The following is a 23,188-nucleotide window of genomic DNA, read 5'->3' on the forward strand; positions in this document are numbered from 1 at the left end:
ACTCATGTCGCCTACGTAAGGCTACAGTATATCGAATAATATGACGTGACTCTCTGCCAATAATTACATAGAGGAATGGAGGATTCTAAACTAAAACTAAAACCAAAAGCCACCTCGTGGGTCTCCCGGTGGCAGCCGGCGTGGGTATCGAACCTGCATCTGTAGCAATGTGTTTTGCACTGCGGGAGCCCCCATCCACGAAGTATCAAAATACAGAGAGGTGTTGGTAAAGGTATATTGTCCTGCTAATAGTCCATAATGTGCTATTATAATACTGTACATGGTGTCCAGGTCAGGATAAATAAAACATATTTATTAAACCCTATCAGAAAGAATGTTGGTACTTATTTATTTTGATCCAAGGCCATGAATGAGTGTCACTCAGCATTACATAGGTGCCGAGGCTATATGACGGTCATTAATTTGATAATATATAACGATATGAGATTATTTTGTTTGTTTTTTAAAACAAAGAGAACAAATGTAATTTGAATAAAGGACAAAATAATATATTTTTGTTTTTAGAGGGAGAGAAACGCTGGGCCAATTGTGCGCCGCCCAAAATGCCAAAATATAGCCCTGCTAATAGCCATAATGACACTATACAACAAGTATTTTCCAGTAAGCAACAATGTTTACCTTCATTAGACAATTTGTTCCAATATTTCTGCAATTCAGTGATCTTTATTCCCTTAGTAATTCATTATGGATCCATAACTAAATTTAAAAAATATTAAATCAGCATTTAGCATGTATTTTCATCATTATTTTATTAACGAAAGCATAAAGATGCTGATGAAGAAATACAGTAGTGTACAGTTTATGCTTTTACATTTGGATAATAAAGCATTTTGAAGATGTAAGCCCCCTGCATTTGTTTATCAGGCTATAGCAGAACAGCATGATGGTCCAGACGGCCCTTGCTGTGCCTGGTGAGCAGTTGTGCCTGGTTATGTTGTCAGAAGAGGAATGGAAATGTCACAGAATGGAACAGACAACTTGATGAACCCGCCAGGTATGTTGACTCCGCCTGTCGGAGGTGGAGTTCCAGAGCTCACAGGTGTACCTGACACACCAGCACGGGTATGGATTGTGACTCAATCTCTTTTCATCGCCCTCTTCAACGCGTCATTCTCCGCCTGACTCTCCGCCAATGCCGCCTGGTTCTGGACCAATGCATCAACTGTCACCCATATCTCTGCCCTCCGATATAGTTTCTCTTTCTGCTGGTCTGCCTTCAATGACTCAATCTCAGTCTTCAAAGTTTCGATCTGATCCATGTGCACCTTCATCATATGAGCAGAATGGTACTGCCCTGAGCCCCCATCGATTACAGTGGCCTATGATAGAAACGGTAGATCAAATAAGAATTAAAAGTGACTCCAACACACAAATGCTTTATTCACATTAAGAATCTAGTAAAACTAACCGCTTCCTTGACAACCATGTGTTTTTTCAGTGAGGCCCATTGTCCAGCCCTTTGTCCACTGATCTCCACGGATGGTTGTAGGCATGTTTGTATACTCTGGAAAAAAAGCATTCATGTTTTTATTACACAAGATTTTTTAAATGTTTTTATTTATTTAATTATCAATTTTATTACACATTGATAGGCAATAAAAAATATATATAAAAAATACCTTTAGTTTTGGTTTTAGTTTTTTCCTCTCAGCTCCGGCTAATTTTCAAGTCCTCTTGTGGTTACGGTCCAAACCCTGGAACGGGTAGCACCATAGAAAGAAGCTGGCTTGATGAAAACAATGTCCATTTCGTCTGTTCTCTTTGGTCACAATGTCATTTTTTGCAGGTAGGGGTTCACACCTACAGTAGCCGGGATATGAAGAGTCTATTGTCCTGCTAATCGGGCTACAAGTGTTTGAAAATCTGTTTTCAAAATGCCACCAGCTGTCCATCACTACTGTAAATAAAAACACAGCATCTTGTTTACATTCTTTATTGTAACCCCAATGTCACAAATAATTTGTATCTAACTTTCCAATTACCTTTGAGTTTGGGATATACAAATGTGTGCTTTTGTCATTTTTCGTTAAATCCAGTTCGGATTTAAGTATAACTTCTGAGTGACACCTTTAGTGAGAGGTCTAATGCCTTAATATTTAATAATGATCTGCCCTCATTCATATCTAAAAAAGGGACATTTTTCCCGCTGTTATTAGTTACATTGTTTTAGTTTGAACGTGACTGGCACTAAGAACAGAAGGAACGTTTCCCCAGTCAGCGCCATGATTAGTGCAATGGTCCTTAAAAATTGTTGCTCTGTTCTACCCAGTGGGGCGGGTCCGTCTTCTGTGCACGAATCTGCGGGCCCATCCCAATCCCATCCCCCTTGCATTGAACCTTTTGCAGCCACCGCTGTTTCAGTGAATACAGCTGGAGAACTGCAAGGCAATCCCATTGTGCACCACTTGGGAGCCATGACCAAAATATATTGTCCTGCTAATAACAGGGTTAATAATATATCTGTGAGAATGTCCACGGGGCTTTTATATAATTCTACATGAATAATAATAAATTGCTTTGTTTAAAAAAATATATATATAGAGATAGACAGAAATAAAACTAAATAAACTCATGTGTGGGTTGGCGCCCCCCCCTTGGGTTGTGCCGTGGCGGAGATCTTTGTGGGCTATACTCAGCCTTGTCTCAGGATGGTAAGTTGGTGGTTGAAGATATCCCTCTAGTGGTGTGGGGGCTGTGCTTTGGCAAAGTGGGTGGGGTTATATCCTTCCTGTTTGGCCCTGTCCGGGGGTGTCCTCGGATGGGGCCACAGTGTCTCCTGACCCCTCCTGTCGCAGCCTCCAGTATTTATGCTGCAGTAGTTTATGTGTCGGGGGGCTGGGGTCAGTTTGTTATATCTGGAGTACTTCTCCTGTCCTATTCGGTGTCCTGTGTGAATCTAAGTGTGCGTTCTCTAATTCTCTCCTTCTCTCTTTCTTTCTCTCTCTCGGAGGACCTGAGCCCTAGGACCATGCCCCAGGACTACCTGACATGATGACTCCTTGCTGTCCCCAGTCCACCTGGCCATGCTGCTGCTCCAGTTTCAACTTCCACCTGACTGTGCTGCTGCTCCAGTTTCAACTGTTCTGCCTTATTATTATTCGACCATGCTGGTCATTTATGAACATTTGAACATCTTGGCCATGTTCTGTTATAATCTCCACCTGGCACAGCCAGAAGAGGACTGGCCACCCCTCATCGCCTGGTTCCTCTCTAGGTTTCTTCCTAGGTTTTGGCCTTTCTAGGGAGTTTTTCCTAGCCACCGTGCTTCTACACCTGCATTGCTTGCTGTTTGGGGTTTTAGGCTGGGTTTCTGTACAGCACTTTGAGATATCAGCTGATGTACGAAGGGCTATATAAATACATTTGATTTGATTTGATAGATATATATATATATACACACACACACACGAGTTTATTTATTTTTCAAATAAGTAACATTAGTGAGGGAAAAGGCCATTGTTGAACATGGGGTGAGACATTGTTACTAATTTGTAAATAAAGCCAGTTTGTCATTTAGAATATTTTATTTCTGTTTTTAGAGAGGAACCAATGGGTCTTCCAGTCGAGGCCGGCACGGGTATTGAACCAGGATCTGTAGCACTATTGAGTACTTTCACCATTTATAAGTAGTCAACTGGGTGGGACTTACTAAGGGTTAAGGAAAGATCACAATCATATCCAGATCATCAGGAGAAATTAGCCAATGAATTATACTCCTGAACAAATATTCCATAACTTCAGCTGGCAGTAAATCACCAACCTTGTCTGAACAGGAATAAAGGCAACACCCTCCAGGTGGCAGGATGCACCCTTTCAGTTTGTTTACAGACTCAGAAGTAGTTAACTTGTTATGGCTTGGGGGCAGTATTTCGACATCTGGATGAGAAGCGTTCCCAAAGTAAACTGCCTGTTACTCAGGCCCAGAAGCTAGGATATGCATATAATAGAATAGATAGAAAACACTCTAAAGTTTCCAAAACTGTTAAAATAATGTATGTGAGTATAACAGAACTGATATGGCAGGCAAAAACCTGAGGAAAATCCATCCAGGAAGTGGGATATTTTTGATGTGTGTAGTTTTCAATGGAATGCCTATACAGTATGTAATGGGTTAGGACCCAGATTGCAGTTCCTATGGCTTCCACTAGACGTCAGTCTTTAGACATTGTTTCAGGCTTGTTTTCTGAAAAATTAGGAGGAATGAGACCATTTCGTAAATGGACTGTAGAATGAACCAGAGCTGGTTTGAGCGTGTGACCGACTGCGCGCCCTTCGTTCTTTTTCCTTTCTATTGAATACGCTATTGTCCGGTTGAAATATTATAGTTTATTTAGACAATAAACAACCTAAGGATTAATTATAACATGTTGAGACAAATTTTACCGCTACTATTAGGATGTATTTGTCTGCATGCTGTGACCGCCAATGAGCCAGTGGATTACTGAACAAAACGTGACAACAAAACAGAGTTATTGGGAAATAAAGAGGTACTTTATCAAACAAAACAAACATTTATTGTGCAACAGGGACTCTTGTGACTGCAACCAGATGAAGATCAAAGGTAAGTGATAAATTTTATTGCTATTTCTGACTTTCGTGACTCCTCTACCTGGCTTGAAAATGTTTGTATGCTTTTATAAGCGGGGCGCTGTCCTCAGATAATCCCTTGGTATGCTTTCGCCGTAAAGCATTTTTTAAATCTGACACAGCAGCTGGATTAACAAAAAGTTAATCTTTAAGAAGATGTATAACACTTGTGTCTTTTATGAATGTTTATTATGAGCATTTCTGTATTTTGAATTTGGCGCTCTGCAATTTCACCGGATGTTGTCAAGGTGGGTCGCTAGCGGATAGCCTGCGCCAGAGAAGTTAACTACCAGCATTCAGAAATTGTTTTCCGGACTGGTCACTGGTTGTCAATAATACTGCATCCCTGTCCTTTCACATGAGATCCTACGGTTCAGTTGAGCTCATTCATGTGGGTTGCCTCCCACATTTACAATGTTCTGACACGTCTGCACACAATACTAGAATCGGTTGGGTTCCAAAATTTGGCAGAAATGGGAAACACAGGAAACCCATCCAGAGCCTTATCTGTTTGTGCTCTGGTGTAAACATCCCCCCCCAGACACAAAATTGGCAGCTAGCTAGATGGAGCTCGAGGAGAACATTTTCAATTAATGTATTTCTTAAGTAAGTAGTTTGCATGCGCCAATACAGCTAATTTTAGCATTACAAGCACATAACCACTGACTCGCTATGGCTATAATTAGCCTAGCTATCTGCTTCCACATTGTGTGCGCCTCTCAACTTTGTGAGGGGATTATTTTTCAGGAGCACAATTCTTGCTCGCATTTTAATAAGACCCACATACCCAAACTTTTGATTGATTGGAGAGCACCATTTGCTCCCCTTTTTGAAGTGACCATCTATTTATGTACTAGTAAAGAGGTGTGTGTGTGTGCTTGCACATACCTCTCTGCAGGGGTAGGCTCCCTGGCTTTGCAGTACTGAAGTCATTGATACACACATACAGTTTATCCTCTGGTTTGGTGCTGGGGATGGTGACTGATTCCACAAAAGTGCTGGGAAACTGGCCTGGAGGGAGATGGAGCAAAAAACTGAGATGAGAAAGAAAAGACAAGTCATAGGAGAAAAGGAGAGATCAGTGACGCGATTCTTTAATCTGGGCAGAGATAATTTGTGACCTCTAATCTCAAACCCTGACCCGCACCTGTGACTCCATCCTTGTTTCCGAGCAACCAGAACTCATCCACCACATTGAGCACCTCGATGACGTCGCCAGTGAAGAGGGGCAGCTCCTCAGAGACGCTGGGCAGGAACTCAAACACGGCACGGACCACCGAACCCGGCTCCATCACTCATCGCCTGAACAGAGAGAGAATGATGAATAGTAATCAGCCATGTATTTGTTTCAAGCATATTTGACCATGCGATGACACTGACACTGTCATTTATAGCAACAATTTAGGCAATATCTGCAGGGGGAAAAGAGGGGCTGAATGACCAAACTGGAAGCTGAGGATGATTATGCACTAACTAAGTTGCAAAGAGCATCTGCTATATGACTCAAATGTAAAAATGGCCATGATGAGGGGCAAGTTGGACATTTAAGCCAGGTCACCAGGGTTCTCATCCTTACTCTTGAAATATGTGCTCATGGATCTTTAATGACAATAGAGCAAGAACCTTTGTTTGGGTTAAGCGGGCGTCATGTCAAGAAGCAGTGAGGCGTGGCTGGGTTGTGTTTCAGAGGACGTACGGCTCTCAACCGTCGCCTCTGAGTCCGTACAGGAGTTGCAGCGATGGGACAAAACTAACTACCAATTGGATACCAGGAAATTGGGGAGAAAAAGGGGTAAATATATATTTAAGGTAAATAGTTACGTTTGTTTTTTTTAATAATAAAGTAACGATAAAATAACGAGGCTATATACAGTGCCTTGCGAAAGTATTCGGCCCCCTTGAACTTTGCGACCTTTTGCCACATTTCGGCTTCAAACATAAATATATAAAACTATTTTTTTGTGAAGAATCAACAACAAGTGGGACACAATCATGAAGTGGAACGACATTTATTGGATATTTCAACCTTTTTTAACAAATCAAAAACTGAAAAATTGGGCGTGCAAAATTATTCAGCCCCCTTTAGTTAATACTTTGTAGCGCCACCTTTTGCTGCGATTACAGCTGTAAGTCGCTTGGGGTATGTCTCTATCAGTTTTGCACATCGAGAGACTGAAATGTTTTCCCATTCCTCCTTTCAAAACAGCTCGAGCTCAGTGAGGTTGGATGGAGAGCATTTGTGAACAGCAGTTCTCAGTTCTTTCCACGGATTCTCGATTGGATTCAGGTCTGGACTTTGACTTGGCCATTCTAACACCTGGATATGTTTATTTTTTAACCATTCCATTGTAGATTTTGCTTTATGTTTTGGATCATTGTCTTGTTGGAAGACAAATCTCCGTCCCAGTCTCAGGTCTTTTGCAGACTCCATCAGGTTTTCTTCCAGAATGGTCCTGTATTTGGCTCCATCCAACTTCCCATCAATTTGAACCATCTTCCCTGTCCCTGCTGAAGAAAAGCAGGCCCAAACCATGATGCTGCCACCACCATGTTTGACAGTGGGGATGGTGTGTTCAGGGTGATGAGCTGTGTTGCTTTTACGCCAAACATAATGTTTTGCATTGTTGCCAAAAAGTTCAATTTTGGTTTCATCTGACCAGAGCACCTTCTTCCACATGTTTGGTGTGTCTCCCAGGTGGCTTGTGGCAAACTTTAAACAACACCTTTTATGGATATCGTTAAGAAATGGCTTTCTTCTTGCCACTCTTCCATAAAGGCCAGATTTGTGCAATATACGACTGATTGTTGTCCTATGGACAGAGTCTCCCACCTCAGCTGTAGATCTCTGCAGTTCATCCAGAGTGATCATGGGCCTCTTGGCTGCATCTCTGATCAGTCTTCTCCTTGTATGAGCTGAAAGTTTAGAGGGACGGCCAGGTCTTGGTAGATTTGCAGTGGTCTGATACTCCTTCCATTTCAATATTATCGCTTGCACAGTGCTCCTTGGGATGTTTAAAGCTTGGGAAATATTTTTGTATCCAAATCCGGCTTTAAACTTCTTCACAACAGTATCTCGGACCTGCCTGGTGTGTTCCTTGTTCTTCATGATGCTCTCTGCGCTTTTAACGGACCTCTGAGACTATCACAGTACAGGTGCATTTATACGGAGACTTGATTACGCACAGGTGGATTGTATTTATCATCATTAGTCATTTAGGTCAACATTGGATCATTCAGAGATCCTCACTGAACTTCTGGAGAGAGTTTGCTGCACTGAAAGTAAAGGGGCTGAATAATTTTGCACGCCCAATTTTTCAGTTTTTGATTTGTTAATGATTTGTTAATGTTACTTTATGTTTGAAGCCTGAAATGTGGCAAAAGGTCGCAAAGTTCAAGGGGGCCGAATATTTTCGCAAGGCACTGTACAACGGGTATAAAGGTTAGTCGAGGTCATTTGTCCATGTAGGTAGGGGTAAAATGACTAGGCATAGATAATAAAACAGCAGTGTAAAAACAAAGGGGGTTGGGGTGTCAATGTAAATAGCCCGGGTGGCCATTTAATTAATTATTCAGCAGTCTTATGCCTTGGTAGTAGAAGCTGTTAAGGAGCCGGCGAACCGGTGCCGTGTGGTCACATACACACACAAAAGTATTTAGTCAGCCACCAATTGTGCAAGTTCTCCCACTTAAAAAGATGAGGCCTGTAATTTTCATCATAGGTACACTTCAACTATGACAGACAAAATGAGGAAAAAAAATCCAGAAAAATCACATTGTAGGATTTTGAATGAATTTATTTGCAAATTATGGTGCACTACACTCTGTAGCGCCTTACATTCGGATGCCGAGCAGTTGCAATACCAGGAATTGAGGCAATCAGTCAGGATGCTCTCGATGGTGCAGATTTTTGAGGATCTGGGGACCCATGCCAAATATTTTTGGCATTTATTTTTCTCCTGAGGAGGAAAATGTGTTGTTGTGCCCTCTTCACAACTGTCTTGGTGTGTTTGGACCATGATAGTTTGTTGGTGATGTGGACACCAAGGAACTCGACCAGCTTCACTTCAGCCCCGTTGATGTAAATGGGGGCCTGTTTGGCCCTCCTTTTCTTGTAGTCCACGATCAGCTCCTTTGTCTTGCTCACATTGAGGGATAGGTTGTTGTCCTGGCAACACACTGCCAGTTCTCTGACCTCCTCCCTAAAGGCTCATCATTGTCGGTGATCAGGCCTATCATTGTTGTGTCGTCAGCAAACTTAATGATGGTGTTGGAGTCGTACTTGGCCACGCTGTCGTGCGTGAACAGGGAGTACAGGAGGGGACTAAGCATACACCCCTGAGGGGTCCCAGTGTTGAGGATCAGAGTGGCAGATGTGTTGTTGCCTACCCTTACTACTAGTGGGTGGTCCGTTAGTCCCAGGGTTCTTAGCTTACTGATGAGCTTTGTGGGCACTATGGTGTTGAACGCTGAGCTGTAGTCAATGAACAGCATTCTCACATACAGTGGCTTGAGAAACTATTCACCCCCTTGGCATTTTTTTCTATTTTGTTGCCTTACAAACTGGAATTTAAATGTATTTGGGGGGGGGGGGTTGTATAATTTGAATAGTTATTGTGAAACAAACAAGAAATAAGACAAATAAAATCAGAAAACTTGAGCGTGCATAACTACTCACCCCCCCAAAGTCAATACTTTATCGAGCCACTTTTTGCAGTAATTACAGCTGCAAGTCTCTTGGGGTATGTCTCTACAAGCTTGGCACATCTAGTCACTGGGATTTTTGTCCATTCTTCAAGGCAAAACTGCTCCAGCTCCTTCAAGTTGGATGTGTTCCACTGGTGTAGTGTAATCTAAGTCATACCACAGATTTTCAATTGGATTGAGGTCTGGCTTTGACTAGGCCATTCCAGGACATTTAAATGTTTCCCCTTAAACCACTAGTGTGTTGCTTTAGCACAATGCTTGGGGTCAATGTCCTGCTGGAAGGGGAACCTCCATCCCAGTCTCAAATCTCTGGAAGACTGAAACAGGTTTCCCTCAAGAATTTCGCTGTATTTAGTGCCACCCATCATTCTTTCAATTCTGACCAGTTTCCCAGTCCCTGCCGATGAATAACATTGTTAAAAATGGTTAACTCAGGGTGATGAGAGGTGTTGGGCTTGCGCCAGAAAGTGTTTTCCTTGATGTCCAAAAAACTACATTTTAATCTCATCTGACCAGAGTACCTTCTTCCATATGTTTGGGGAGTCTCCCATGACTTTTGGTGAACACCAAACATGTATGTTTATTTTTTTTCAGAACATGAAAAGTTAAACAAATTAGGCACTCTGATACAAATTTTTTAACAGAAATACAAATGGTTCATTGATTCAGTCTCAAATTTCACAAATGTACTGATGCCATCTAGTGGCCAATATCAAAATTACACCTGGGCTGGAATAATACAATATTGCCTCTCTTGTGTCATAAAATGGTACCAAAAAAAGGGTTTTGTATTATCTTTTACCAGATCGAATGTGTTATATTCTCCTACATTATTTTCACATTTCCACAAACTTCAACGTGTTTCCTTTCAAATGGTACCAAGAAAATGCATATCCTTGCTTCAGGGCCTGAGGTACAGGCAGTTAGATTTGGGTATGTCATTTTAGATAAAAATTGAAGGGGCTGATCCTTAAGGAGGTCTTAAGAGCTGTTGGAGGCCACGGAAGGAGTGTTGTATGGCATTGAAGCTTGTTTGGTTAGTTAGCACAGTGTCCAAGGAAGGGCCAGAAGTATACAGAATGGTGTCGTCTGCGTAGAGGTGGATCAGGGAATCGCCCGCAGCAAGAGCGAAATCATTGATATATACAGAGAAAAGAGTCGGCCCGAGAATTGAACCCTGTGGTACCCCATAGAGACTGCGGTCCGGACAACATGCCCTCCGATTATTCCATGTGGAATAAGTGAGTGTGGAAGAGGTGAAAGACATTTTTTTATTAACAATGACATGCCACTGGGGTCTGACAACTTGAATAGAAAATGACTGAGGATAATAGCGGACGATATTTCCAATCCTATTTCCCATATCTTCAATTAAAGCCTTCTAGAAAATAGTGCCCTCAGGCTTGGAGGGAAGCAAAAGTAAAAAATGGTGTTTGTCCAGATACAATGCTATTTTACAGTTTACAAAAGAGACATTCAGCACCCTTATAGGCAAGGACAGCACTTACACAAATGTCCGATTGGCTGAAAAAAACTAATCATAAACGATTGTGGGGGCTGTTTTTATTAGACTTCAGTGTGGATTTTGACATTATCAATCATCTTCTGCTGTTGGAAAAACTAACGTGTTAAGGCTTTCTGACCATAATTCTATCCTTCTGATTCCTGTGACTCGCTCAATACGGAAGTTGTCAGATGACGCGGATGCTACGTTACAGGACTGTTTTGCTAGCACAGACTGGAATACGTTCCAGGATTCATCCAATGGCATTGAGGAGTATACCACCTCAGTCAATGGTTCAGCAATGAGTGCATCGACAACGTCATCCCCACAGTGATCGTGCGTACATATCCCAACCAGAAGCCATGGTTTACAGGCAACATCCGCACCGAGTTAAAGGCTAGAGCTGCCGCTTTCAAGGAGCGGGACACTAATCCAGACGCCTATAAGAAATCCCGCTATGCCCTCAGACGAACCATCACACAGGCAAAGAGTCAATACAGGACTAAGATTGAATCGCCCGACACCGGTTATGACACTCGCCGGATGTGGTAGGACTTGCAAACGATTATGGACTAAAAAGGGAAACCCAGCCACGAGCTGTCCAGTGAAGCAAGCCTACCAGACGAGATAAATGCCTTTTATTATCGCATCGAGGCAAGCAACACTGAAGCATGCATGAGAGCACCAGCTATTCCGGATGACTGTGTGATCACGCACTCCGTAGACAATGTGAGCCAGACCTTTTTAAACAGGTCAAAATTCACAAGGCCACTGGGCCAGAAGGATTACCAGGATGTGTACTCAGAGCATGCGCGGACCAACTGGCAAGTGTCTCCACTGACATGTTCAACCTCTCCCTGACCGAGTCTGTAATACCAACATGTTTCAAGCAGACCACCATAGTCCCTGTGCCCAAGAAAGTGATGGTTACCTGCCTAAGTGACTACTGCACCGTAGCACTCACGTCGGTAGCCTTGAAGTGCTTTGAAAGGCTGGTCATGACTCACATCATCCCAGAAACCCTAGACCAATTCCAATTCGGAGACCGCCCCAACAGATCCACAGATGAAGCAATCACACTCCGCACTGCCCTTTCCCACTTGGACGTGCGTGCATATGTATTCATCCCTTTGCTATGAAGCCCCTAAATAAGATCTTTTGCAACCAATTACCTTCAGAACTCACATAATAAGTTAGATTGCACACAGGTGGACATTAATTAAACGCTAGTAAAACCAAATGCATGCTTTTCAACCGTTCACTGCCCGCACCCGCCCGCCCGACTAGCATCACCACCCTGGACGGTTCTGACCTAGAATATGTGGACAACTATAAATACCTAGGTGTCTGGCTAGACAGGAAACTCTCCTTCCAAACCTATAGTAAACATCTCCATTCCAAAATTAAATATAGAATCAGCTTTCTATTTCACAACAAAGCCTCCTTCACTCACGCCGCCAAACTTACCCTTGTCAAACTGACTATCCTGCCGATCCTCGACTTGAGCGATGTCATCTACAAAATAGCTTTCAATACTCTACTCAGCAAACTGGATGCAGTCTATCACAGTGCCATCCATTTTGTTACCAAATCACCTTTTACCACCCACCACTGCGACCTGCATGCTCTAGTCTGCTGGCCCTCGCTACATATTCGTCGCCAGACCCACTGGCTCAAGATCATCTATAAGTCTATGCTAGGTAAAGCTCCGCCTTATCTCAGTTCACTGGCCACAATAACACCCACCCGTAGCACACGGTCCAGCAGGTATGTCTCACTGATCATCCCCAAAGCCAACACCTCATTTGGCCGCCTTTCCTTCCAGCTCTCTGCTGCCAGTGACGGGAACGAATTGCAAAAATCGCTGAAGCTGGAGACTTAAATGTCCCTCAAAAACTTTAAACATCAGCTATATGAGCAGCTAACTGATCGCTGCAGCTGTAGATCTGTAAATACCCCACCCAATCTACCTCTCATCCCCATACTGTTTTTATTTACCCTTCTGCTCTTTTGCACACCAGTATCTCTACTTGTACATTATCATCTGCTCAGTTATCACTCCAGTGTTAATCTGATAAATTGTAATTATTTGCTACTATGGCCTATTTATTGCCTACCTCATGCCTTTTGCGCATATATATATATATAGACTGTGTCATTGACTTGTTTGTATTATTGGCTTGTTTATTGTTTACTCCATGTGTACCTGTGTTGTTGTCTGTGTCACACTGCTTTGCTTTATCTTGGCCAGATCTCAGTTGTAAATGAGAACTTGTTCTCAACTAGCCTACCTGGTTAAATAAAAGGTGAAATAAAAATATTAAAATTAAAAATACAAAATTACACTTCATGTCTTTCATAATTTGGTCAGATATGCACTACCGGTCACAAGTTTCATTTAGGGGTTTTCCTTTCTTTCTTTCTTTACAATTTTCTACATTGTAGAATAATAGTAAAGATATCAAAACCAGGAAATAACACATATGGAATCATGTAGTAACCAACCACCAGTTGTGTAGTGAGAAGGTGGTATACAGAAGATAGCCCTAGACCAAGTCCATATTATGGCAAGAACAGCTCAAATAAGAGAAGAGAAACGACAGTCCATCATTACTTTAAGACATGAAGGTCAGTCAATGCAGAAAATTTCAAGAACTTTCAAAGTTTCAAGTGCAGTCGCAAAAACCATCAAGCGCTATGATTAAACTGGTTCATGAGGAAGACCCAGAGTTACCTTTGCAGAGTTCAAGTAACAGATGCATCAATTGTTCAGAGGAGACTATGTGAATCAGGCCTTCGTGGTAGAATTGCTGCAAAGAAACCACTACTAAAGGACACCAATAAGAAGAGACTTGCTTGGGCCAAGAGAAACAAGCAATGGACAGTAGACTGGTGGAAATCTATACTTTGGTCTGGTAAGTTCAAATGAGAGATTCTTGGTTCCAACCGCCATGTCTTTGTGAGATGCAGAATGTGTGAACGGATAACCTCCGAGTGTGTGGTTCCCACCGTGAAGCATAGAGGAGGTGGTGTGATGGTGCTTTGTTGGTGATACTGTCAGTGATCTATTTAGAATTCAAGGCACACTTAACCAGCATGGCTACCACAGCATTCTGCAGCCATACGCCATCCCATCTTGTTTGCGCTTAGTGGATTGAATGGAAGCAAGTCATTGCAGCAATATTCCAACATCTAGTGGAAAGCCTTCCCAGAAGAGCGGAGGCTGTTATAGCAGCAATGTTCCAACATCTAGTGCAGTGGTTCTTAACCTTGGAGGTACTGAACCCCACCAGTTTCATATGCGCATTCACCGAACCCTTAATTTAAAAAATAAAATATAATTTTTTCAAATTCAAAACATAGGTATATATTCTACTGGTGCACAAAATGAACCGTGCGTCAACATCACTGTGTTCAAAGAACAAAATCATCAAAACATGATTCACACAAAAACAAAAACATAATATTGAATATTTACTGCAAATCAGTGTGACTTCTGCTGTTGCCTTTCAGAGACCAGTTCAGAAATGCGCGGCTTCACCTTGGCAAGTGCCACTCTCATGTCATTTTCGCAACAAAGTCTGTTCCTTTTCTTCGTTTTTATGTCCAGCATCCTCGAAAAGGATTGCTCGCAAAGATATGTTGTAACAAACGGTATGAAAATCTCCAGAGCTTTCTTAGCAATAACAGGGTACGTTACCATTTGTTGACACAAAAATGTTGAAAGCGTTGTTGTTCTGAAGAGTTGCTGTTGAACCTGGCTCTGCTGAATTTCAATGATTTCATCAAGGTATTCATCATTGACATCTGTTGTCTCAACACTAAACGTGAACGGCTGTCTCACCCATGCTGGATATGACTCTCTTGTAGGGAAGTATCCGTCGAGAGACTTTGCAAGCTCATCTAAGTGTGTGGCAATTGCTTGCTTCAGTTCCGCAGGTACAGAAATGTCTCAGATTCCAGATACATCTTCGATCTTACTGACACAGTCATCCAGCAGGGGAAAGTTTGCGAAGTTATCGTTCTCTGTTCGTCGTTTCCATAACGGTAGCTCTTTTTGAAAAGCCTTCAGGTTTTCCTCCGCTTCGATGATGTTGACTCCACCGCCCTGCACCTTTTGATTGAGATGATTGAGAGCTGCGAAGATATCGGCCATGTACGCTACAATGAGAATGAACTCAGAATTTTTGTAGCAATCTGCATGACAATGTTGGTGCTCTTGCAAAAACAGGGCTAATTCCACACGCACGGCGAAAACACGATTCAGCACCTGTCCCCGGGACACCACCGAACGTTAGAATGGTACAGAAGTACCTCGAATTCAGAGCCCATTTCTTTACACAGCTCACTGAAGATGGGGTGCCTCAGAGCACTAGTTGGCACATAGTTCACACATTCCACTACAATATTTAATACTTCTGCCAGTTTTGGAGGCAAGGTTTTTGTTGCCAACGCATGCCTGTGCAGAATACAATGCGTAACAATGATGTGTGGTGCATCGGCTTTCACTAGCGCACCAAAACCAGACTTTCTTCCCAGCAATACTGGAGCTTCGTCCAAACAAACTGCAGAAACCATATCCCACGAAAGATTGTTGTCTTTGAAGTCATCCACAAGTTTTCACATGGGCTGCCTTAGTTGTTGTTGTAAGAGGCTTACAAAATAAATAAAAATCTTCCTTTATCACGTCGTCTTTCACATAGTGCACAAATAGGGCAAGCTGGCTTCGATTGGAAACGTCTGTGGTCTCGTCGAGTTGAAGGCTGAATTTTGCCGGGCTTGAAATCAGATCTGCAACTACTTGAGCCAAGATGTCTTTGCTCATGTCCTCTATTCTGTCGCTGATGGTGTCATTTGAAAGATGAATTTGGGATAACTTAACTTCAGCCTCGTTTCCCAGCATGATATTCGCCATATTCAACACAGCTGGTTTTATGAGTGTTTCACCAATGGTGTGTGGTTTGTCCTGCTTTGCGATCAGGTAAGCAACTTCGTACGATGCTGTGAGGATCAGTTTGTTGATGGGTACAAAGCCGAGAACAGGCAGAGTAGCCTTTTCATCGAATCTGGCTCTCTTCACCTTGAATTCAGCGAGCGTTGTGTTCTTGTATTTTCCATCTCCATGCAGCTTAATGAAGTGCTCTTAGTTTTGCTGGTGCTAGACTAGAATTACTCAACTTGGCAATGCAAATCATGCAGTTAGGACGCTGACTCCCATCATGTTCCGTTATACATGTGAATCCATATTGTACATATTCGTCCGACCACTTTCTGATTTTGCTCGACATAGTAAGTATGAAGGGATTCAAATATTAAGAAAGAAATCACAAGACGTACCATCACGACAGTCACAAGTCGACGACTGGGCACACCAAATACCCTGCAGCACAGATAGGCCAAGTGATGTAGCGTGATCACCTGCAGCCAATGATGGCCAAGCGGGGCGTGTCATCACGAATCATATGAGTCGGATGTGTGTCTTGACATCCGCCGAACCCCTGAGACTGACTCACCGAACCCCTGGGGTTCGATCGAACCCAGGTTAAGAACCACTGATCTAGTGGAAAGCCTTCCCAGAAGAGCGGAGGCTGTTAAAGCAGCAAAAGGGGGAACTCCATATTAAATCCCATGATTCTGGAATGAGATATTCGACAAGCAGGTGTCCACATACTTTTGGTCATGTTGTGTATAATAACCATCATATCGAAGTAAACTTTGAGTTACGCGATGATATCGTATATGGTCCTCCCACTACGACGACTCGGGAAACTATGCAGTTTATTAGGCTATACATTATGAACTTCACATGGTGGTGAAAATGCACGGTGATCTTGACGCTCATTTACAATAAATATCGAGGGTCTGATTCTGATGATCGATGCTTGACTGCAATTTACAAATGTAAAAATATATAATATATTCTATTATCCATAATAATCTCATGTAGACTAGCCTACCTGCACTGTATCTGCGAGCTGTTGGCAGACATGCCAAGACCAGAGTAGGCACATTTACTATTTAAAAACAACAGTTTGTGATAAAAATCGATAGAATTGAAAACACCTTGAACTTTAGATTTTTATTCGGTACATGGAAACTTAAGTGAAAAAGTACATTATGTGTGCCCACTACAACACACAATCAATTGCCTCTTAATTGGTTGACAATGTCATTAGAAACACTTATCATCCTTTCTTTTTCACACAAAAAATATATGTGCCATTTTCACATATGTTGATGTTGGGGTGGTGCTGGAGATGATGAATATGAAGTAGAAATCTTTTGAAACTTCCCTTTAAAACGTCATCAATGCCTTCTGTACTTAATGCGAAAGGTATTTGGAACTCTGTAATTACAGGTTTCACATACTGTGGTATACTAGTAGGAGAGTGAATAAAAGTGTAGTCTGAGTAGTTATTTCTGATGAAATTTGTGATCTGCCTGCCACACAATACAAAGTTGAGTTTGATATAGTAGTTTGATATAGTAGTTTATCAACGTAATCAGAACAATTATTTTTCTAAAATTTTACTTAGACTATATTCTACCACAAAAATACTTTTAAAAGAGCTAAAGCAAGTCCTAACATTTTCTAAAAATAGAACATGTACATCTTGTTAATACTTGGTCATTTATGTACCTAAAATGATCTGACAAATGAACATCAGAAAGCACATGCCTAGCCATGCAATAGGAGCTCATTTGACAACTGCTGCTCAGACATAACTCCCTATCACGGGCTGAAAGACAAGTTGGGGGGAAAAAGTACAAATGTCCTGTTAATATCTAGAATGATCCACTGGCATACCTGTTCGGCACATTGCTTTTAACAGAATACATTGTAGTGGATGCAGCACCCTGGAGGGCTGCATTGGCCTGAAGTACAATGAGCAGTCAGTAAACAACCTATTAGAAATTTTAAAAAAGGCTACAACTGCACCATGACCAGTCTAGAGGGTTCTACCGCTTGGTGTGTGTGTGTTGCTATTGTTCTGTTGGGAGAGGGGGCGGCAGAGGCTTCATTGTTGGCATGAGATGGACCCAATTCAATAAATAACGTGGCCAGTCAGCAGATAAGCTGCCACCCACACTCCTGCTCATCAATTAGACAAACACACATGCCTCAGCAACTACAACCTCTCCCAGAGATTCATCTGTTGAACTTGAAATATAAATTATTACACAAACAAATTCCTTTACAAGTACTTGTGTTGCCCTTTCAAATGTGGCCTTTGCATTACACTATGATGTCTTGACATTCTTTTGATTCAGGATAAAATGTTACTTACATTTTCATGTGTCCTTATTGACCCGCTGACTTTGAACAAAATTTGATGTCGCCTAAACTCTTAAAGCCAGACTCCGCAACGTAATCAAACTGTCGTGGCCGCTGGGCCAGCCACCCTTTTATCCATAGCAACAATTTACGGCTATCAACGTTAACAGCAGAAAAATGTAATTCTAATTTACATAGACAACAAATACTGTGGTGCAACGATAGCGCCATTATCTGCTTGATCTCTCGCAGTGCAAACAGAAAAAGTCGACCCTCAGCAACTAGCCTACAGAGCAGATTTGAATTATGAAATAAATCGCCATCAAAAGTTTGCAATAGTAAACTCTATATCAACGAGGAAAACAATTTGTATTTGTTTGTATTAGGGATCCAAACACACCAAAGCACCCACATTCCAAATACAAACCGTGAACTATGTTTGTACTGAATGAGCTAAAGATAACAGTACATTATACAACATCCCTAAACCAGCACATATCCACAACAGAGGTAGTTCAATACCACCATACAACATTATCACAACTTGTGCGTAGGAATGGGTCTGTACCTTTGTGTGTGTCTCTTCACAGTCCCCATTGTTCCATAAGGTGTATATTTACCTGCTTTTTAAAACTGATTCTACTTCAAGATGTTGAATATACAGTAGTTCCATGTAGTCATGGCTCTGTGTATTAATGTGTGTCTCCCATAGTCTGTTCTGGACTTGGGGACTGTGAAGAGACCTCTGGTGGCATGTCTTGTGGGGTATGCATGGGTGTCGGAGTTATGTGCTAGTATTTTAAAAACAGACAGCTCGGTACATTCAGCTCTTACAAAAACAAGTAATGATGAAGTCAATCTCTCTTCCACTTTGAGCCATGAAAGATTGACATGCATGTCATTAATGTTAGCTCTGCATGTACTTCTAAGGGCCAGCCATGCTGCCCTGCTCTGATCCAACTGCAATTCTCCCAAGTCCCTCTTTGTGGCACCTGATCACACGACTGAACAGTAGTCTATCTGCAACAAAATCAGGGCCTGTAGGACCTGCCTTGTTGATAGTGTTGTTAAGAAGTAGCGCTTTATTATGGACAGACTTCTCATCTTAGCTACTGTTGTATCAATATGTTTTGACCATGACCATTTACAATCCAGGGTTACTCCAAGCAATTTAGTCACCTCAACTTGCTCAATGTCCACATTATGTATTACAAGATTTAGTTGATGTTTTAGGGTTTAGTAAATGATTTGTCCCAAATACAATGCTTTTAGTTCTAGAAATATTTAGGACTAACTTTTTCCTTGCCACCCACTCTGAAATGAACTGCAGCTCTTTAAGTGTTGCAGTCATTTCAGTCGCTGTAGTAGCTGACGTGTATAGTGTTGAGTCATCAGCATACATAGACACACTGGCTTTACTGAATGTCGTTAGTAAAGATTGAAAAAGTAAGGGGCCTAGACAGCTGCCCTAGGTAATTCCTGATTCTACCTGGATTATGAAGGAGAGGCTTCCATTAAAGATCACCCTCTGTGTTCTGTTAGACAAGTAACTCTTTATCCACAATATAGCAGGGGGTGTAAAGCCATAAAACACATGTTTTTCCTGCAGCAGAATGTGATCAATAATGTCAAAAGCTGCACTGAAATCTAACAAGACAGCCCCCACAATAATTGTATCATCAATTTCTCTCAGCCAATTATAAGCCATTTGTGCTGTGCTTGTTGAGTGCTGTGCTTGTTGAGTATCCTTCCCTATAAGCATGCTGAAAGTCTGTTGTCAATTTGATTACTGTGAAATAACATTGCATCTTGTCAAACTATTTTTTCTAGAAGTTTACTAAGGGTTGGTAACAGGCTGGTTGTTCGGCCAATTGAGACAGTAAAGATTGCTTTATTATTCTTGGGTAGCGGAATAACTTCCCTCCAGGCCTGAGGGAACACACTTTCTAGTAGGCTTAAATTGAAGATGTGGCAAATGGGAGTGGCAATATTGTCTGCTATTATCCTCATTCATTTTCCTACCAGATTGTCAGACCCCGGTGACTTGTCAAAGTTGATAGACAATCATTTTTTCACCTCTTCCACACTAACTTTACGGAATTCAAAAGTACAATTTGTGCCTTTCATCATTTGGTCAGATATACTTGGATGTGTAGTATCAGCATTTGTTGCTGGTATGTCATCCCCAAGTTTGCTAAGTGTACTTGTCTTGCCAATGAAAAAGTAGTTAAAAGTAGTTTGCAATATCAGTGGGCTTTGTGATGAATGAGCCATCGGATTCAATGAATGATGGAGCCGAGATGTCTTTTTCCCCAAAATGTTATTCAACATGTTTGGGGATAGTTTGTTTTTATTTAGTAACATGATTTCTTAATTTGCAGTATGTTTGCCAATCAGTTGGGCTGCCAGTCTTATTTGCCATTCCTTTTGCCTCATCCCTCTCAACCATACACATTTTTAATTCCTCTTCAACCCAAGGGGATTTAACAGTTCTTACAGTCATTTTCTTGATGGGTACGTGTTTATTAGTAACTGGAATAAGTAGTTTCATAAATGTGTCAAGTGCAGCGTCTGGTTGCTCCTCATTACACACCACAGACCAGCAAATATTCTTTACATCATTAACATATGAATCACTACAAAACTTCTTGTATGACCTCTTATACACTATATTAGGCCCAGCCTTTGGAACTTTGGTTTTCCTTGATATGGCTACTATATTGTGATCACTGCATCCGATGGATTTGGATGCTGCTTTAAAGCAAACTTCTGCAGCATTAGTAAAGATGTGATCAATACACGTTGATGATTTAATTCCTGTGCTGTTTGTAACTACCCTGGTAGGTTGACTGATTACCTGCAACCTGGTTGATGATGAAAGCCAGTCAAAATGTATATCACCCAGAAAATATACATCGCTCTTGATATCACATTCTTTATAAAGCATTTCACAGATATTATCCAGATACTGACTGTTAGCACTCTCTAGCAGCTAACCACAATAATGGGCTAAAGGTGAGGCAGATGAACCTGTAGCCATATTACTTCAAAAGTATTTAACATTAGATAATCTAAGCTTTACAGGAATGTGGGCGTACAGCCCAGTACATCCCTGGGGCCAAGCTTCCTGCAATCCAGGACCTATATAATAGGCGGTGTCAGAGGAAAGCCCATAAAATTGTCAGAGACTCCAGTCACCCAAGTCATAGACTTTTCTACGCTACCGCACGATAGCGGAGTGCCAAGTCTAGGACCAAAAGGCTCCTTAACAGCACCTACCCCAAGCCATAAGACTGTTGAACAATTACTCAAATGGCCACCAGACTATTACATTGACCCTCCTCCCCTCCATTTGTTTTGTACACTGCTGCTACTCGCTGTTTATTATCAATACATAGTCACTTCACCCCTACCTACATGTACAAATTACCTCTAACCTGTACCCCCGCACACTGACTCAGTACCTGTACCCCCTGTATATAGCCTCGTTATTGTTACTTTTTTTATTTATTTTTTTATATTACTTTCGTTTATTTGGTAAATATTTTCTTAACTCTTCTTGAACTGCACTGTTGGTTGGCTAAGGGCTGGTAAGTAAACATTTCACGATAAGGTCTACACTTGCTGTATTTGGCACATGTGACAAATAAAGTTTGATTTGATGTCCTTGATCTTTTTGGCCTGCCTGTGACATCGGGAGGTGTTCTTAATGTTTTGTTCCCTCAGTTGCCGTGTAGAGATTCTCACCTCAATAACTGTCCCTTTATACTCTGCCTCTATATTTTATCTGTTAACTTCTTCATTTTCCAACTTAAATAAATAAAACCTTGAATTGCTTATTTGTAATAGGATAACCAAATTGATTATTATTTGTAATAGGATAACCAAATTGATTAAATTTGATCAATTAAATTATACCAGTAATTAAATCAATAAATTCTCTAGAATATCCATAACCAAGTCAGAACTAAATCCAGCATAACATCAAAAAAAAGATAATAAATGATACAGTATCTAGCTACTGCCATGTATATCAGGCATGATTAGGCACATGTATCTAAAGTAAAACCAGTTTTAGAGAGAAATATACAACAGTAAATTGTTGTATTGTTTCTCCTCCCTATTAGCCAATATTTGTTATTTTCCTCTGTTGGGAATCCCATCATTCGTCATTTTGTGAGAATTAAATGCATCCACGGTCATAATCATAACCCTTGTCAATTGTTATAGCTTACTAGTTAAATTATTTACAGTTGCTGATGTTACACGTTTGCAAACGTGAGGCGTGGTGCATCGCAAGTTAGCAGTTGCCTGGCTAATTAGCTAGCCAACTCCAGTCATGTGCTAACGATTGCTGGTAAACCTAGCTTTTAGTGGCTGGTTGTAACTTGCTGTTTATTAGCCATATTTACTACTAAAAATAGAATAGGTTTTACAATAGATCTCAGATTGTAAAACCGCTTCTATTTTTTGTCATTAATGTGGCTACCTGTAGTTGTTCAGCCAACTTAGCTACCTACCTACATTAGCAAACAGAAAAAATATTTGATTCCCCCCACTGTAACACAGCATGTTAGGCATCATTATAAACTGGGGGGTTTGAACCGAGAATGCTGATTGGCATATCAGACCGTATACCACAGGGATTAATAAACATTTGTTTTTCCTGCTCTAATTACATTGGTAACCAGTTTATAATAGCAATAAGGCACCTCAGGGGTTGGTGGTATATGGCCCTTAGCTGTGGTATATTGGCCATATACCACCAACCCCCGAGGTGTAGCGAAGGTTCTGGCTAAATCAAACTCTGTTTCGAATCCTGTTTGCTATATTCCAGTTGAAACATGTATGTAGCTAACATAAATGTACAAAAATATAAATTTGTGTTGATGAGCGGAATCACTAAAGACATTGCAGTCTGGTCAGTTCTTTCTGCTTTTCCCCAATGGATTGTGTGGTTAGTGTCCGATTCCATTTTTTTTAAAGCCTGCCTTGGGGAAGGGATGGGGCTAGAGCACAAATCACACCCCACATGAGTAGTAGCATTTCAGAAACTGGAAAATGTTTTGTCAACTTGTATATTTAGCAATAATCCA

At 41.4% G+C, this 23,188-nt stretch overlaps 1 protein-coding gene across 2 annotated transcripts in view; it reads right to left on the reverse strand.

Moving 5' to 3' along the window:
• The window catches only part of dnmbp (dynamin binding protein), a 148,984-nt gene that overhangs the window by 112,320 nt on the left and 13,476 nt on the right, over positions 1–23,188 (reverse strand). For both annotated transcript variants that reach the window (XM_031804725.1, XM_031804726.1), the window contains 2 exons: positions 5,756–5,910; positions 5,497–5,619 (listed from right to left, as the gene is read on the reverse strand). In XM_031804725.1, the coding sequence (XP_031660585.1) occupies positions 5,497–5,619; positions 5,756–5,900 (268 nt within the window). In that variant the 5' untranslated portion in view covers positions 5,901–5,910. The remainder of the gene's footprint in view (positions 1–5,496; positions 5,620–5,755; positions 5,911–23,188) is intronic.

The sequence above is a fragment of the Oncorhynchus kisutch genome, linkage group LG25 (genome assembly GCF_002021735.2).
Source record: "Oncorhynchus kisutch isolate 150728-3 linkage group LG25, Okis_V2, whole genome shotgun sequence".
Taxonomy (NCBI): Eukaryota; Metazoa; Chordata; class Actinopteri; order Salmoniformes; family Salmonidae; genus Oncorhynchus; species Oncorhynchus kisutch.